General features: G+C 42.7%; 1 protein-coding gene across 1 annotated transcript in view; it reads left to right on the plus strand.

Moving 5' to 3' along the window:
* Positions 1–498: 498 nt before the first annotated feature.
* The window catches only part of LOC310792098 (peroxisomal succinyl-coenzyme A thioesterase-like), a 30,868-nt gene continuing 14,888 nt past the window's right edge, over positions 499–16,478 (plus strand). The window contains exons 1-6 of the mRNA XM_083653810.1: positions 499–629; positions 3,198–3,403; positions 5,100–5,199; positions 6,185–6,375; positions 7,863–8,023; positions 15,407–15,526. Of these exons, the coding sequence (XP_083509936.1) occupies positions 547–629; positions 3,198–3,403; positions 5,100–5,199; positions 6,185–6,375; positions 7,863–8,023; positions 15,407–15,526 (861 nt within the window). The 5' untranslated portion in view covers positions 499–546. The remainder of the gene's footprint in view (positions 630–3,197; positions 3,404–5,099; positions 5,200–6,184; positions 6,376–7,862; positions 8,024–15,406; positions 15,527–16,478) is intronic.

Consider the following 16,478-nt stretch of genomic DNA (forward strand, 5'->3'; position numbering starts at 1 on the left):
CGTTATGTGACATCCAAAGGTTATGGCCAGAAAGTGTGTGAAAGGTTAGGCTGCTGCAGCAATGCGTGACCACAGCCTGCCCCTACTGCAAAGTACATCTGAGGTTCCACGTCCGGCCACAGAGCGGGCCACTGATAAACATTTCAGCTCATGCCATGAAATTGCGAGGGTTGACATCACAAAATAACGTAGAACATTTCAACACAATTCCATGAATAAATAGGCTAGCTAAGCTATGTGACACCCGCAGTCGGTCACTTTGTTGAAGAACCTCCTGAAAGCGGGGAATATTATTCCCGTTTTTCACATGGGACATGAAGGCAACGTCAGAGATTCTGACGTCATCACTATGCTGCAGTCCTGCTTTTTCTTGTTTTTCAACTTCAACTTCAACTGCGGTGCCTTCCGCGTAATACATAACTACTAGTGAGTATTTGTGATTGCATGGTGTCACGCGGGTAGCCCACCAGAAAACTTGCTGGCCTGACGATTAAAGTGTGCAGAAGTTGACAGGTGCATGTGCGGACCAGCAGCGATATTATTATTATGAGGCTGAGGAGTTGTTTTCAGTTGATCGGGGCTCCTGTGCGGACCTTGTACTCTCCTGCATCTGTATCTGCTCGCATCAGGTAGGCCAGTAGAGTTTAGAGTTTCAGGCTAAATAATAGCTAGGCTTACTGTACGCATTCTGTTCATTGATGTAGTCTCACTTACTGTTAGCAAATAAATTAACCTGGGAGACGTAGCATTGGGTGATTATTTGATTGTTGATTCATTAAAAAAATGGTTAAATCATGAAAATATCATTTGGGTTGAAAATTAAAGCAGCTAGCCTACGGTTTATAGCCTGGAAGTGAGGTGAATATCATGCCAGAAAGTAATGTATGTATATTGCATTGATTTAAAAAAAACGTGCAATAATCTCACCTAGCCTATACACTATCACTAAAAGAAATGATGTCCATAATGTGTTATATGACCTTGACCTCCCTCTAATAGTCAGATGCTTGCTTGTTTTAAAATATATTGCTAGGAAACTATTTGGAAGTAGAGTTGGCTATCATAATGTTAACTAAGCTGTTGATATCTTTGTCAAATCGGCTATATCAATTAGGCTATAGAGCTAAAAGTTGATCAACAACCAAAAAGCTGGAGTGCTCGTATTAGAACCTACTGTATGTGTTCCATGGTGTCAAATGCTTTGGTAAAATCCAAGAATAAGATGGGAGTGGATGGAATTGGCACTTTCTGTCTGTCAGTTCTGTGGTGCCAACATGTGTCAGTTTTTAATTAATTTTAATTTTCAATGTGCCATTGACATTTTAATATACTTTGGAAGAGTCTTAGGTCATTTAGGCCTATTTGTTGGAAAGTGAACAAAGGCAACACACAGACATCCATTTTTATTCTATTGTGAGTCTGAAGTGTTGTTGTTTATTTTATTTTGTGTTCATGTCTTTTCACCTACAAGCTATTGAAGCTTCACACTTTTAATTCAAAGGATAACAATCCAAACAGGTCCATTATGTTAGTATTTGGAACTAGCTAATTAATACGCTATAAGACAACTTTCAAGATCACTGTGGTACAACAGAGATAGTGAGAGATAAACCAGAGAAAGGACCCTGTGTTATGGAAGCAGGGACCAGGGTCAAAGTAGCCTACAGACAAGCCTGTAGTGTACTACTCCTATATTTACAGTACTTTGTGAAGTAGCCTACAGACAAGCCTGTACTACTCCTATATTTACAGTGCTTTGTGAAGTAGCCTACAGACAAGCCTGTACTACTCATTTACAGTGCTTTGTGAAGTAGCCTACATACAAGCCTGTACTACTCCTATATTTACAGTGCTTTGTGAAGTAGGCTACAGACAAGCCTGTACTACTCCTATATTTACAGTGCTTTGTGAAGTAGGCTACAGACAAGCCTGTACTACTCCTATATTTACAGTGCTTTGTGAAGTAGGCTACAGACAAGCCTGCCCTGTACTACTCCTATATTTACAGTGCTTTGTGAAGTAGGCTACAGACAAGCCTGTACTACTCCTATGCAAAAGAAAATGACTAGATAATCATTATTAATTATTAATAGTAATAATAATAACAATAACAACACATGTATTGTTATTATTCAAGTTAAACAGCTTATTTAATGTGAGTAGCATTGAGATATAGAACAGTAGAAAAGTATCTGAGCGTGGAATTTTTCTTGAAATGGACAGATTTTGAAATGTTGCTTCCTCTACATGGTTGTGCTACTGCTAGCCTGATACTATATACAGTGTAAAAAAAAAATGCTTAAAGTCGAACTGAACCCGTTCGTCACGTGCATATGAGTCTGTTTCAGACTGAAAACATAGTTTGTCTAAGATGACAGGATGAGAGGCGGGTCATAGTATCATGTCGATGATTTTATTTGACAATTCTGGGGACTGGATTGGGCTTTGGCCAATCCTGGCGTGTTCCGCCTCCAAATCGATTGGGATTCAGTGTGTTGTGGCGCTCCCCTCGGGAAGAGCCTTTTGACGGCTGAGTGGAGCTCAGCAAGCCGCAGGCAGCCGGCTGCCTTCGTGTTGCCGAGCGGAGAGTGCAGCACGTCGGCCTGGAATCTCCGAAGTGCGACCCCTGACAACCAAGCTCTCGGATGCGCGCGCCATTATCGCTGCTGTAAATACGATATCCCTGGAATGCGCGTTTTAACGAGCCAGTTACATTTCTTTGCATTCTTAGAGATTATAGTTTTTGTTTTTTGTTCATGTTTCTAACAATTGGCCAAGTTAGTAGTTCGTTTATGGGATAGGAATTCTGCCAGATGACAGGCGCCATTTTCTACTTCATTTGGAAGAGAAAATTATCCTGAAATGAAGATTTGATTGACAGCTGCATGTCATGATATGATTGGTTGAAATGGGGCAGAAATTTGATAGTACTAGGTGGCGTCAGCAAACTGTACATTACTGTGAAAAAGTGTGAAAAACTAAAGAAATTAGATTGTTGTGATTTTCTTTGCATACATTATTAAATAGGTGCACTGCATACCTAGGTATTTGAACTAAAAGAAAATAAAAGTCATTTTTGGGTTCAGCTCGACTTTAAGCTGCTTGGAGGCCCGCCTCCCACTTTGAAACCCTCTCCTCTAATGTACATGACTACATTTCTATTCACTAATTAAACCGCATTTGCATTTTCTCCACAGACCATCATCGACTATGTCTGGGACTGTCACTCCAATTCTCTCTGTTCACCCCACACGTGCCCTTGTGGATGACAAGTTCAAGGTGATGGTGGAGAATCTGCCTCCAGGACTTCTGGTAACACTGCACTCCCTTCACCAGTCTGAGGACAAGGATTTCTGGGAGGCCTATGGCCACTATGTCAGTGATGATGGAGGCACAGTGACTGGTAGGTTTGCTTCCTCTTCAACAGGTACAATCTTTTTCAACCTCATTGAAATCTTTGCTTGTGGATTTTTTTGGCCCCCAGAAAACATTGCTCAGGCCCAAATTGCTAAAGTGATGGTTTCAAACACAAATCCCTGGCGCTGATTTGGTGGATGTGGTTAAAGGACATATTTAGATACATTCATAGCTGCTGTAGGTAGCCTTTATCAATTCACATTGATTTAGAACTCATACAAATCAATGCCCATATTTGGTGGCCAAAGACGAGCAGTATATGTCACAATCTCAGAAATGGTGCTAGCCCCGCCCCCATTCCTCTGCTATTCAGATTTGAATGTGAAGTGAAATGTGTAAGTAAGTAAGTCATTCTTTATTTCTATAGCACCTTTCACAGCACGAGGTCACAAAGTGCTTCACAGAGAAACAGAGTCGAAATTACAATAAAACTGAGGTAAAAAACACAAGAAGCAACGATGAACAAGATGCATACATGATAAAAACACAGGGGAAAAACAATATCAGTAATACGTGGCTAACTGAAAGCTTGCCGGAACAGAAAGGTCTTTAGTTGTTTCTTAAAAATATCCACGGAGGCAGAGGCTCTGTGAGAGCAAAATTATTGATTGATTGCTTATTGATTGGTCATTGATCATTATTGACTCTGTTCAATAATGATCTATGGCTCTCTCTCTCTCTCTTCTAAGATGTCTTTTGTGAATTCTGCTCTCCATCTGCAGAGCATTCCTGAAGATAGATAACATGTAATTTGTCTTGTGACCAGACCAAGGTTGTATTGTCTCTCATGAAGGATCTGTGGAAATGTACTGGGCTAGTTGGAACTTCTAGGAGCTAATGGAATTTCACAGCAGAGATCAGGGTGGGGAGGGCACCCTACTATCACTATATGAGAAGGTGCAGATGAGGGCTCGGGGCTCTCTTGACTTAAGCGTTTTGACTGTCGGAGAGACTCTGTGCACAGATGGAACTTTCGGAATAAAAGTCCTCCTTATATACATTTTAAACGAGCAACTCATTATTGATGGATCAACCAAGCATTTAGACATTTTAGCCATTACAGCTCTTAGGTCCAGGGGGAGAGCGTTCCAAAGCTTGGGAGCTACAGTTTTAAAAGCGTGATCACCTTTTGTTTTGAGTCTGCTCCGGGGTACGACCAGGAGCCCCTGGTCGGAGGACCTCAGTGACCGGCTGGTAGCATATAGGGCTGGAGGAGGTCGGTGATATACGAGGGAGCTTCCCCATGCAAGGCCCTAAAAGTGGTCACCAGAACCTTGAAATGAAACCTGAAGGCCACAGGGAGCCAGTGCAGTGAGAACAGGATGGGAGTGATGTGACAGGATTTACGTGAGCGGGTTAACAGCCTGACAGCAGCGTTCTGTATCAGTTGTAGACGGTCCAGAGATGATTTATTGAGGCAGGTGAAAAGCGAGTTACAGTCGTCCAGTCATTGTGGAAACTCATCCAAACAATGACAAGTCTGAGGCATAAGACAAGGCATGAGTCTGTCCTGTCAATCACTAGGAGTGGGAGGCATGTCAGTTGCATAGTATACCTTGAAGTTAATCGCTAGTGTGAAGCCAGCTTCAAAATCAAGCATACATTACATAGTCTACTTTTGTTGTCTTTTGTAGGTACTTGTTACCAAAATATAAATATTAGTTATTTTATTGCTCTTGTAGTTTCTGAGGATTCGAGTGTTGGAGGAACGTACAGCGGAAAAGAAAGCATGGGTTTGGTGTGGAGTCTGCGCCCTGTCCCAGGCAGCCGGACAGGCCTCAGGTAAGACATTAACTGTTCCCTCTAATGTTAAGAGCTCCACCATCAGCGCCGCGTCGCGTTACCATCAGCACTGCGCCAACGTGACGTTCTCTCTATCAGCGCAGCCATCAGCACTGCGCCAACGTGACGTTCTCTCTATCAGCGCAGCGTCGCGTTACCATCAGCCAGCCCTGGTTTAATGCACGGGCTTACAGGGGCTAAGTCCCGGGGCCCAGGACGTGAAGGGGCCCAAGGCAGAGTTCTGCGTGGGTCTGATTTTCAAGACCCGGCCCCGCCCGGCCCCACGACGTGCAATACCGACCCCGCTCCGCGAACCCGCACATATGATCAATCAGTACCGCAACCCATCCCGCCCGCAGACATGAGACCCGCACCCCGACCCGGAACCGCATATATGTAATAACCGTTAATCTGCAGTGCAAACATTTTATAGTGACCCTAGGGAGGCACACGGGAGGCAAATAGCAGTCTTTCTGGCAGAGACTCGTCAGCTGATGTTTGTTAATTAGCTTTTAGCAGCTGCTAGCTGACTAATCAGCTGGATAGCTCTGTTATCAGACACTACAGATAGTTACAGCAAGCAAAGTGACTTACCAGCTATTTCCGATATGTCCGGTATAATCCATACTGCCTTTATGATCGCTGTTGCAGGAACGTAAATCCACTTTTACAATGTTCAACCTCTACACTTTCACGGTATCCATGACATGTTGTTGCCTGTTGCTATGAAAACAGCCATGGTTAGTTAGCATTTAGTTCATTTTTACCCGCGCCCCGACCCAGTAATTTACAGAAGTGTATTTTTTATCCGCACCCGCGTTTTTCTGCGGTTACCCGGCGGAGCCCCGTGGAACCCCGACCCGGTGCAGGACTCTGCTGGAGGGAGGCAGCACTGATGAACAGTCATCTGGATTGTGGATGGTTGCTATGGTTACTGGCTGCCATGTTAAAAAGAGCCTCCTTGCTCTGCCTTTTTGCCTCCCAGGTTGAGGAAGATGGATGTCTGCAGCCCCATGGTGGTGTCCATCTCTGTGTACAGAGGACATGTGGTGGAGGGCTTCAGGGAGCAACTTCCCATGGCCTCAGTAGTCACAGAGAGATGGTACATGGCACCAGGCGTCCAGAGGATAGACATCAGAGAGAGAGGAGTCAGAGGCACCCTCTTTATACCCCCAGGTACGCCTGGCGCCCACATCATACGAAAGGACATGGTTCCACTCACATTCACATCTTCACCTAAAATTTCAGACACATTTCAGACTACAGGGTTTTCAGTTGTTAGACCAGCAAAGCATCAAAAGGGCCAACGTTTTTGACCAGTGTAACAAAGCGGCTGTAGCTCAGGAGGTAGAGTGGGTCATCACCAGTGTTGGGCAAGTTACTTTCAAAATGTAATATACTACATATTACTAGTTACTTTCATTTGAAAGTAATACGTTACTTTACAATATTACTTTCTGTGTAGAGTAACTCGTTACTTATTACACTACTTTTGCATCACTTTTACCAAAACAACAGCAGCAGCAGAATGACATTGCTGCCCTGGAACCATCCCGAGAAATAATTTCAACCGCCTTGAAGTCAGTGTAAACAATCCAAAATTCTAAATGTTATTCTTTCCCTTTGTTACTGTCATCAATAGTGGTTGTTTGCATAAAAACACACAGTTTGATTAGGAAATGATTGTATCTTTTTTAAATATGTGCTTTGATTTAATCAAATGTAACTCAATTTGTAACTTGAGTTACTTGACAAAGTAACTGGTATAATATTACTGAAATCAAAAGTAATAAGTTATATTACTGAATTACTGCTAAAAGTAATATATTACATGTAATATGTTACTCTTGTAATGAGTTACCCCAACACTGGTCGTCACTAATCGCTTTGGATGAAAGAGGTCGGTGGTTCGATTCCCGGCTCCTCCAGTCTGCATGTCGAAGTGTCCTTGGGCAAGATATTGAACCCCAAATTGCTCCTGATGGTGTGCCAGCACCCTGCGTGGCAGCTAGCCGCCTTCGGTGTGTGAATGGGCGAATGTACCTATTGATTGTAAAGCGCTTTGGATAAAAGCGCTATATAAATACAGGCCATTTACCATTTACCATTTACAAAGCACAATATGGTTGAGTAAATATGAAAAGTGATAGCTTGTTGTATAAAAAAATATTTAATTGCAAATATGGAGAAAATTCTGAAATTGATAATTTTATACTTTTTTTATTTCATTATTATTACCGTATTATTATTATTATTATTATTATTATTATTATTATTATTATTATTATTATTATTATTATTATTATTATTATTATTATTATAGTAGTCTCTGAAAGTGGGCAGTTCACTGATTTTAGGAAATCTACTTCGTTCTACTGTTTTTTGTTTTTTTAAATCCCAGAAAGACCTTGCAAGCCAGCTGGATTCTCTCATGAGAACTCTTGACGAGATCATGTCTTGTGAAAACAATACCGCCCCCTTCTGGCAGTGTCAGGTTAAGAAAGTCAGGGAATTTGATCAGTTCTCCAGGGCAAATTTTCCAAATGGGTTTACTTTATAGGAATTTGCTGGAGTGGACACCAGACATGCTCACTCCATTTGTATGAAATTATTTTCTATTTGTTCAGAGTAAGCTTATAGTGTCCTCTTCTGCCTTGCCTCAGGTCCAGGACCCTTCCCTGGGGTGTTGGATATGTGGGGAGGGGGTGGCGGGCTGGTGGAGTATCGTTCTGCCTTGCTGGCGTCCCATGGTTATGTTTCTATGGCGCTGGAGTATCTTTCCCCCGATGAGCTCGCGACAGAAATAGGGTTAAGCTATTTTGAGGTGTGTGCTGTTTTTTTTTTACATTTTACTTTTCCACCTTCTTATTGTCTGTTTCACTCTGTGTCTGGTGTATCAGGTGTTTTATGGTTCTGAAACGTTATGTGAGTACAGAATCCAGGGCCAGGCGTGTGAACTGTTACCCAGTACTGCTGGAGATGAATGACCTTTACCTCACCATTTAAGGCCTCAAGCAATATCTCAAATATCTTCAGCATTTTGCTTCAACAGCTGATATAGATCTGCACTTTCCTCACTATGGCCCTGATTTGCCACTTGCTAGACAGAGCAATGCCCCGCCCCCTCCTCCTGTTTACGCTATGAAGCTATGAAGCCTGCCACAAACCCACTTGATCTTTTAACATAGTGTTTGTTGTAATCAAGTTCTTTTTTTTATTAATAAAAAAAAAAATATATATATATATATATTTTTTTTTTATTAATTAAGTCTTCATTTATTTCCAAAATCATGAAACATTTTACATGCAGTAATAAAAGGAGCAAAAGCTTCTGCACACCTAAATGACAGGTGCGTCGGAGGAGGGAAAACCCAACTGAATCAAAAGAAAATGACTCCCGCACACTGTCTCCAAATGCAAAACATTTATTTAACAGAAAAGAATAACGTTTCGGTCATAAGACCTTCAGATTCTTACAGGGTAAGAGGATGCATTGTAACATGCAGTAATACAAAAATTATATAGAACCTAATTACATATAGGGTATTAATTAATACACAGGACAAGATGTTACTATCCCTTGTGCCAAAATCCGAGGAAAAACACATTTAGAAGCCCGATCCAGAATAAAACAAGCTAACAGGCTAACAAACTAATAAACAAGACACAAATCACCAGTTACCTACCCTAGCCAACAGCAGTATGAAGCATGTCATTGGGGTTTTCAAGTGGGCACCTTCCTTCACCGACGTTTCGTTAAGTTAGGCCCACGACACCTCAAGAAGGCTTAACGGTGTAATCCAGCGTCCTGGAAACACCCCCCTCCATGCTACCACCGCACTAGACTCAGCCCTCAGTCTTAATCCGTTTCACTCCTGTAAGACTGAGAATATTACTATTTAAATCTTTGCATAACGTTAGGTGGCGCTGTTGGAAGCCTTGCATCGGAGAACCAATCATGAGTGTTGTGGGCGGGCCTGCTTTCTGGGGGCAGATCTCATGCAGAACCGGTGTCTCGCAAAACATCGTCGCATTTGCCGAGAAACATATTAATCACGTAGAAACAAACATAACCTGTTAATAGGACGTGTTTCATCCGGCCCCGGCGGCTAGAGGTCTTTCCTCCAGCGATAAACCCGACTCCCGAGGCTACGTTACAGAGCCTGCTGGCTGCTGATGACTTCACACAAGTTCACAGTATCAAGCGGACCACTTCCGGGTAGGAAAAACGATTGTAAAATAAACCACAGCTATAAATTTTGTTTGGAGCATATCAGCTTCATGCTCTGTGTTAGGACTATGATAAATGGCATTGCCGCTACCAAATAAAATTCTAATGATAAATGTAGGCGTGTCTGCTGCCGGCGGTTCTTGCCGGGCTCGGACAGACAGTTTCTGACAGTGAAATTCCCAGACGTTTGGTGGCGCAGCTCACCAAACGTCTGGGAGCCGAGACTACCACCGCACAACTGCATATTACCTCACTATCTAAGCCTAGCTATCCAGGTCGGTTCGGTATGACATTCCTGACTACACCACCACTGTCAATGATTCAGCCCTGTTGATGCGGACCGTCAATCATGACCAACAACAAACAATCCCTAACTACACCACCACTGTCAATGATTCAGCCCTGTTGATGCGGACCGTTAATCATGACCAACAACAAACAATCAGTCTGACCTTAGCGAGCTCCCCAGCTAGCATGTTTCCTCCTTATCCACAGCCATTCACTTGCTCGTTCTGCTGCCTGAGACATGTTGCTAACCGCAAGTTTCAGGCTCCGTCCCCGAATGCCCAACTCAGTTAGTAAGGCAATAACGGACTTTGCCACAAAACCACGGCAGCCCACCTCTACAGGCCGCACTCGAGCCCTCCAACCTCGCTGCTCTGCCTCTGCTGCCATTTCAGCATACCTAGCTTTCTTGCGCTCATAAGCCTCCTCAACTCGATCTTCCCACGGGACTGTGAGTTCGATAAAATAAACTCTCTTCTCTACCTCAGACCACAGTAACAAGTCCAGACGTAGCCGGTTGCTAACTATATATGCTGGGATGACTAGCTGTTCATTCAAGTCAACCCTCATTTCCCAGGCTCCACCTACACTTAGCTGCCCTAACTTGTGCCTGACCTTAATTAATCTAATCTTTTCTCCCTCACGTACAAATGTGATCTGTCTAGTCTCTTTGCTAGCAACTAGAGAATTTACTTCTAGCCGCTTTTCCTCAACTGCAGCTGCCAAACATTTCAACACCTGGTTGTGATGCCAGGTGTATTGCCCCTGGGAGAGACTGACCTTACACCCTGACAGTATATGCCTCAGTGTACATACACTAGAACACAACGGGCAGGCACCATCCTCGCCCAACCACTGATTTAAGTTCTGGGGAACTTAAATCTGTGTATTTCCTGCCTCACCTCCTCAAACTGTCCCTTATCACTGAGACTTGCATCATACCATCTTCCCAAACTCTTGACTGGTTTCTCTAACACTGTAGGCACCACCTCATCATTTATAACAAACTTCTTACCTACTACCCTCCCTTTAATGATTGAAATACTCCTGGACTTACTTGGCTTCACTTTCATTCTAGCCCACTGCAGATTACTATTTAACTTATCCAACAATCTGCTAGTACATGGAGCGGTTGACGTCATAGTCGTCATGTCATCCATGTATGCCCTAATTGGAGGGAGCAGCAGCCCTCCCTGCAGCCTTTCTCCACCCACTACCCATTTTGAAGCCCTAATAATGATCTCCATTGCCATGGTAAAAGCTAATGGGGAAATTGTACACCCTGCCATAATGCCTATCTCCAGCTGCTGCCAAGCTGTAGTGTACTCTGCTGTGGTAAAGCAGAGTTGAATATCTAAGAAGTAGGCTTTAACTAAGCTCTTTATACCCTAGCACTCTAAAGAAATCAAAGGCCTCCCACAACAGACTATGCGGCACTGACCCGAAAGCATTAGCCAGGTCCAAGAATACTACATGCAGGTCTCTCTTCTCACGCCTAGCTGACTGGATTTGGTGCCAGATCATGCTGGTGTGCTCTAAGCACCCGGAGAAGCCGGGAATTCCAGCCTTTTGCACCGACGTATCTATTAGCCTATTCTTTTCTAGATAACACTAAACACTAAAGAAAACCTTCCCTTCAACATTAAGTAGACTGATAGGTCTAAACTGACTTATCTCTAACTCTAGAGTCCCTTTCTTTAGGAATGAAGATTCCCCCTGCTCTACGCCACGCCTTAGGAATAACCTGCTTCTCCAGACTACCTTCATCAGCTTCCATAGAAACTGCAACACATCTGGAGCACTCTTATACAGCCGGTAGGGGACTCCATTAGGACCCGGGGCTGAAGAGGCCCTTGCACGTCTCACTACTTCTTGAACTTCTTTCCACCTTGGTGGGCTATCATCACACTGGCTCTCTATTTCACCGATAGGTGGAATATCAGCTGGGACTGTCGTCTCTCTAAACCTTTCCCTATCTTTGTGAACCTCCTCCAAATATTCCTCAAGCTTCTGCTTAGGTACCATAAGGCTACCATTCTTTTCCTTACTAAACAATGACTTCACAAATCTAAATGGATCCTTATAGAATGCCGAGTCATACCAAAGACTATAAAAATGGGACCCATTGCCTCCCTGCTTGACACTCAGCATCAAAGGGTTGGAATTGGGGGGTTAAATCACCATGTGATTCCCGAGCGCAGCGCACGCTGCCGCTCACCGCTCCCCCAGGGGATGGGTCAAATGCGGAGAACAAATTTCACACATTGTGTGACAATCAGTGGGACTTTACCTTACTTTACCTTTACCTTATTCTAGCTCTCTCTTTCTTTTTCCTATTTTTCCTAATGCTCTCTGCTGTTCTTAAAACTGCCAACCGCTCCCTCACATCTGACTGCAAGCAATCAATGCCTTCCTTCTCAACCTCTGTAGCTTTCCTCCACTGCCTCTTAAGCTGTCTTCTCTCCTGGATAAGTCTATCTATCTCTTGTTGGCGCCTAGATTTAACTACCTCACCCTCTAGTTTCTTCCTTTTCTCAAAGACGCCAAACCTTTCCTTACCATAATCATAAATACAATCTCCCATTTTCTCCAACTTACTCTCAGCAGTTCCTTTAAGCTTCTCTAACATCCTAACCAAATCACTATTGATATCTTCCCACTTCCTACTTTCCGCTGCACCTGGCCACTTAACTCTAGGCTTCTGACCGTTAATCTTCTCCCTTTTTGGCTGGCTGGCCTCTCTGCTTTCCTCGGTGCTAGGACCTGCCTCAACATCAGGGGTGCTGTAATATTATATAGAAATATTACTGTTATTACTGTTACCATCTACACAAGAATAAAGTATTTTGGTATGAAAACCAAGTGTCCTGTATCATAAATACACGTATGGCATTTGAAAATCGGTCAAAAATTCAGCAACTTATGATGATTTTTAATTGTGGATAGACCTGCCTCCATAGACATACATGCATTAGGAGACACGGCTGCCCAATATGGCGGCCGTGTTGACGCACAAGATTCAACCACATGAAGCCAACAAAATGAACCTCACCTCGTTCCGTCCGCTCCTTCACCCTGGCAGACCACCTCACCTCGCCCCTCCATCCCTACCTGTGCTCAAAAGTCACTCGTCCTCATCGTGACTCTTCTCATCCCTGGTGCCACAATGGTGGAATGAGCATCCTCCTCCTGTCTGCCTATCTTCTGGTGGAGACTAAAAGCACACCCCTTCAGGTTACACCTGGACCCCTCTTGAACTAACCGCTCTTCTATTAAAAAAAAAAAAAGAAAGAAAAATAAAACGTATTCCTTCAACTATCAACAAATGCTGCTTAATCCTTTTTTTTCATGCGGACGGGCACGCATTCTTCAGCGTTCACAGCGTCCCAGGTGGGAATCGAACCCAGGGCCTTCGAGCTGTGAGGCGACAGCGCTTACCACTGCACCACGGTGTCGAATGAGCTGACTTCCTGAGATGTGTTCCAAGCTGGACTATAGTTCTGCCTTCATCCTTGGGCTTTGTGCCAAACTTGTGTTAGGTTGTGTTGCTGTGCTAGGTTGCAGGAGCTCACCGATAGGAGACATTTGTAGTGTGTCATGAAATTCTCCAGCTTTTTCGAATGCGAGAATCCTGGTTTCAAGTACAGCAACCTTGTGTAACAATGGAAAGCAGTCCGTGCATCTTGAAGACTCTGATCCAAGAGGAGCCATGTGTTATCCACACAGCACTGCAGTTAACTCTATCTGTTAAAAAAACACCACTGCAGTTAACTTTATCTGTAAAAAAAGAAGAAGAAAATAAGTGATCATGACCTCTGATCACTTTAATCCTGTGGAAATAGTGATTAACCCCCACTCGGAGTTTTGAGCAGTGCAACAGGAAAATAATGCCAAAAATACATAGCAGGGAAGGAGCAAAGCAGAGAGATTCTGGTCGCCCAGTAGGGATGGTTTAAAAATATATATATATATATCGATATCGAATCGATGTTCATTTGAAAGAACTGATATCGATTCATGAATCCTAATGTTGATCCTTTAATATAATGCCGGGATGCCCTTTCCCGTGGATGCTTGAAGCTTTAACCCTGTTAGACTCGTGTAGTTTTGGTTCTTAGTGCTACAAGATCTCGTAAAGATCTGTAAACGTTAATCTTTTTAATAATGCACCGGGTTAGAGGGTTTCCTTGTACAATTTACAAACATTAGTTTCATATCCAAGCAAAATTGGCATTGTAACTAGGGATGTTCATTTTGAAAAAAAATTCAATTTTTTCAATTTTTTTTCAATTTTTTTTTTTTACAAAATGAATGCCTATGGCAGAAAATACGAAAGACAACGTGTTCTCCTCAATGAACTCTTTATTTCAATGTGTCTCCTCTCCAACACTGCTGTCCCCGGCGCATGCCGGTGTGAATTTCCCATGTTTAAAACAGTTTTGTTGGCACAAAGGCCCATGCCCAGCCAGAAAACTAGAGACTATATGAAGCTCCACCTCACGTTAGTCGGCTGTGCAATGGAGTGGGGCGAGGAGGAACGAATTCCACCCAAACCTAGTCCACAAAAAAAAAAAAAAAATTATTTTTTTTATTTTTTTTATAATTAAAAAATCGATCCAAATGCCACAGGATCGATTCCAATCCTTAACGATCGATTATCGATTTTCGATAATTGATGAACATCCCTAATTGTAACTGAAATATCGCTATTGAATTGTTTCAAATTGGAATCGTATCGAATCGGGAAATCAGTGGCGATCCCCAGCCCTATCGCCCGATCTGAGGCTTTGTGCTTTGCTCCGCCTCCTTGCCTGTTGGAAATCAGGAAGCACAAAAACATGTTGGATATTATTATGTCCCGAAACATTTATTTTGCTGGTGGCCTGTTTACCAGGCTAGCCTTTGTCTTCTTAAATAACTTTTAAAGCAGCTACGAGCAAGATTTTCGATTGTTATTAAACAGTCTAAATTTAATATCAATGCATCACATCTTACCTCTAATAGTAGACGAGACCAACGCAGAGTAGTCTCGCTTGAACCCCGAGTGAATCGGCCAGTGTTAGTCTCTCTGTGGCCAGGGAAGATCAGGAAGTGAAATGAAACGGTTTGCAGCAGCCACTTCAGCCATAACCACAAAAATAACTTCCAAAAAACCTGTTAGAATATAACCAGAGATGTTCGCGAGAGTATGCATGACGTTCTCATTGTTTATGGTATGTTGCTAGGCAGGCAGGCAGCTGCGTTTCACTTCCGGGTTTCACTTCCGGGTTTATCCGGTCCGGCGGTAAGGAGAGAGAGAGAGAGAGAGCCCCCTGTTGACGCGAGTTTAGACAGACACAGACTTAATAATCATCTAAGGGAGCAATCTCCGATTCACACGGCTGTGTCTCAGCTACTATTATAGGTAAGATGTGATGCATCAATATTGTAATTATACTGTTTAATAACAATCGAAAATCTTGCTCGTAGCTGCTTTAAAGACCTTTTTGACACGATCTATCTAATAACAGTTATTTATAGTTTTAGGACTCCAATACAATTCCATGTAGCAAGATCTTATTTGGCTTCAGGAACCCTGCAGATCCCATGATGTAATGTTTTGTTTCCTTCTCTGTCTGTCATATCACCTTCATCTGCCCCCCTACAGAAAGCATTTACTATTATCCATCACCTTCATCTACCCCTCTACAGAAAGCATTTACTATTATCCAGGAGCATCCTCTGGTGATCAAGGAGCGAGTTGGGATTTGTGGTCTTTCCCTCGGCACATCTGTGACGCTCACTATGGCAGCGTACAGCAAACTCATCAGTGTAAGTACCTGAACATATCCTGGAGATGTTCTGTTGTTTGACCTTGTATCAGTAGGTCTCAAACATGAGAGCGTACAGTCAGTTGAACCCAACATTAGTAGGGATGTAACAATACATCACGAGACAGTTAAAAATCCATACAAACTTGTGAAGATTCAAGAACACAGAGGGAATATCCGTGCTTCCGCTGATGAACTATGCCAGACCGGTGCCTCTCAGAAGTTTTCTGGGGCACACGGTCAAAGTCAGGCAATTTCATAGGTGCAAACAAGCAGACTAACGTTTCGACACGCAAAGTGTCTTCCTCAGAGTCAGACTCTTCACATGTGTGAAGATTCAACCGATGAGATGATAAATCAATCATAATGCTTTTTTTCAGTATGCATTCATTACAAAGTTTTGTTTGCAGTTATTCCCTACCTCAGAAATGAAAAGGGATTCTTTAATTTGATCAAGAAAAGATACGAGAAAAGAAAATGACAGTATTTTGTGGTTTTTCTAAGAAATAAATAGAGACCCCCTAAAGTCATGTTTTAAGATGTATATAAAATAAATTAAAATCCTTAAAATTACTTCCCTTCCTTCTGCCTCATTAAAAATTCCAAAGAAACCAATCAGGGTTATCTAGAACATAACTAGCCAATCACAGCATACAAACAAGGTCTTTAGAGTAACTGCTGAATTCTGGACAGGGATTGGCTCCAGTATTTGTGATGTCACAATCACAAATCATGCTTGTTGAAAATGGTCACTGAGTTCAGAGAAACTTTCAACTTTCAGCAGACAGTTATACTTATATATCTTCATAGAATTATTCAAACTCAAACTCCAAAATTTATTTTCAACAACATAATTTATAGTTCAAATGTTCATACACACTCCCACCAGAGGGGCAAGTGGTGGACAGAAGACTTTACCCTGGCCAAAATCCAATGACATGAAAAAAGCTGTC

Source organism: Poromitra crassiceps (genome assembly GCF_964638095.1).
Source record: "Poromitra crassiceps genome assembly, chromosome: 2".
Classification (NCBI taxonomy): Eukaryota; Metazoa; Chordata; class Actinopteri; order Beryciformes; family Melamphaidae; genus Poromitra; species Poromitra crassiceps.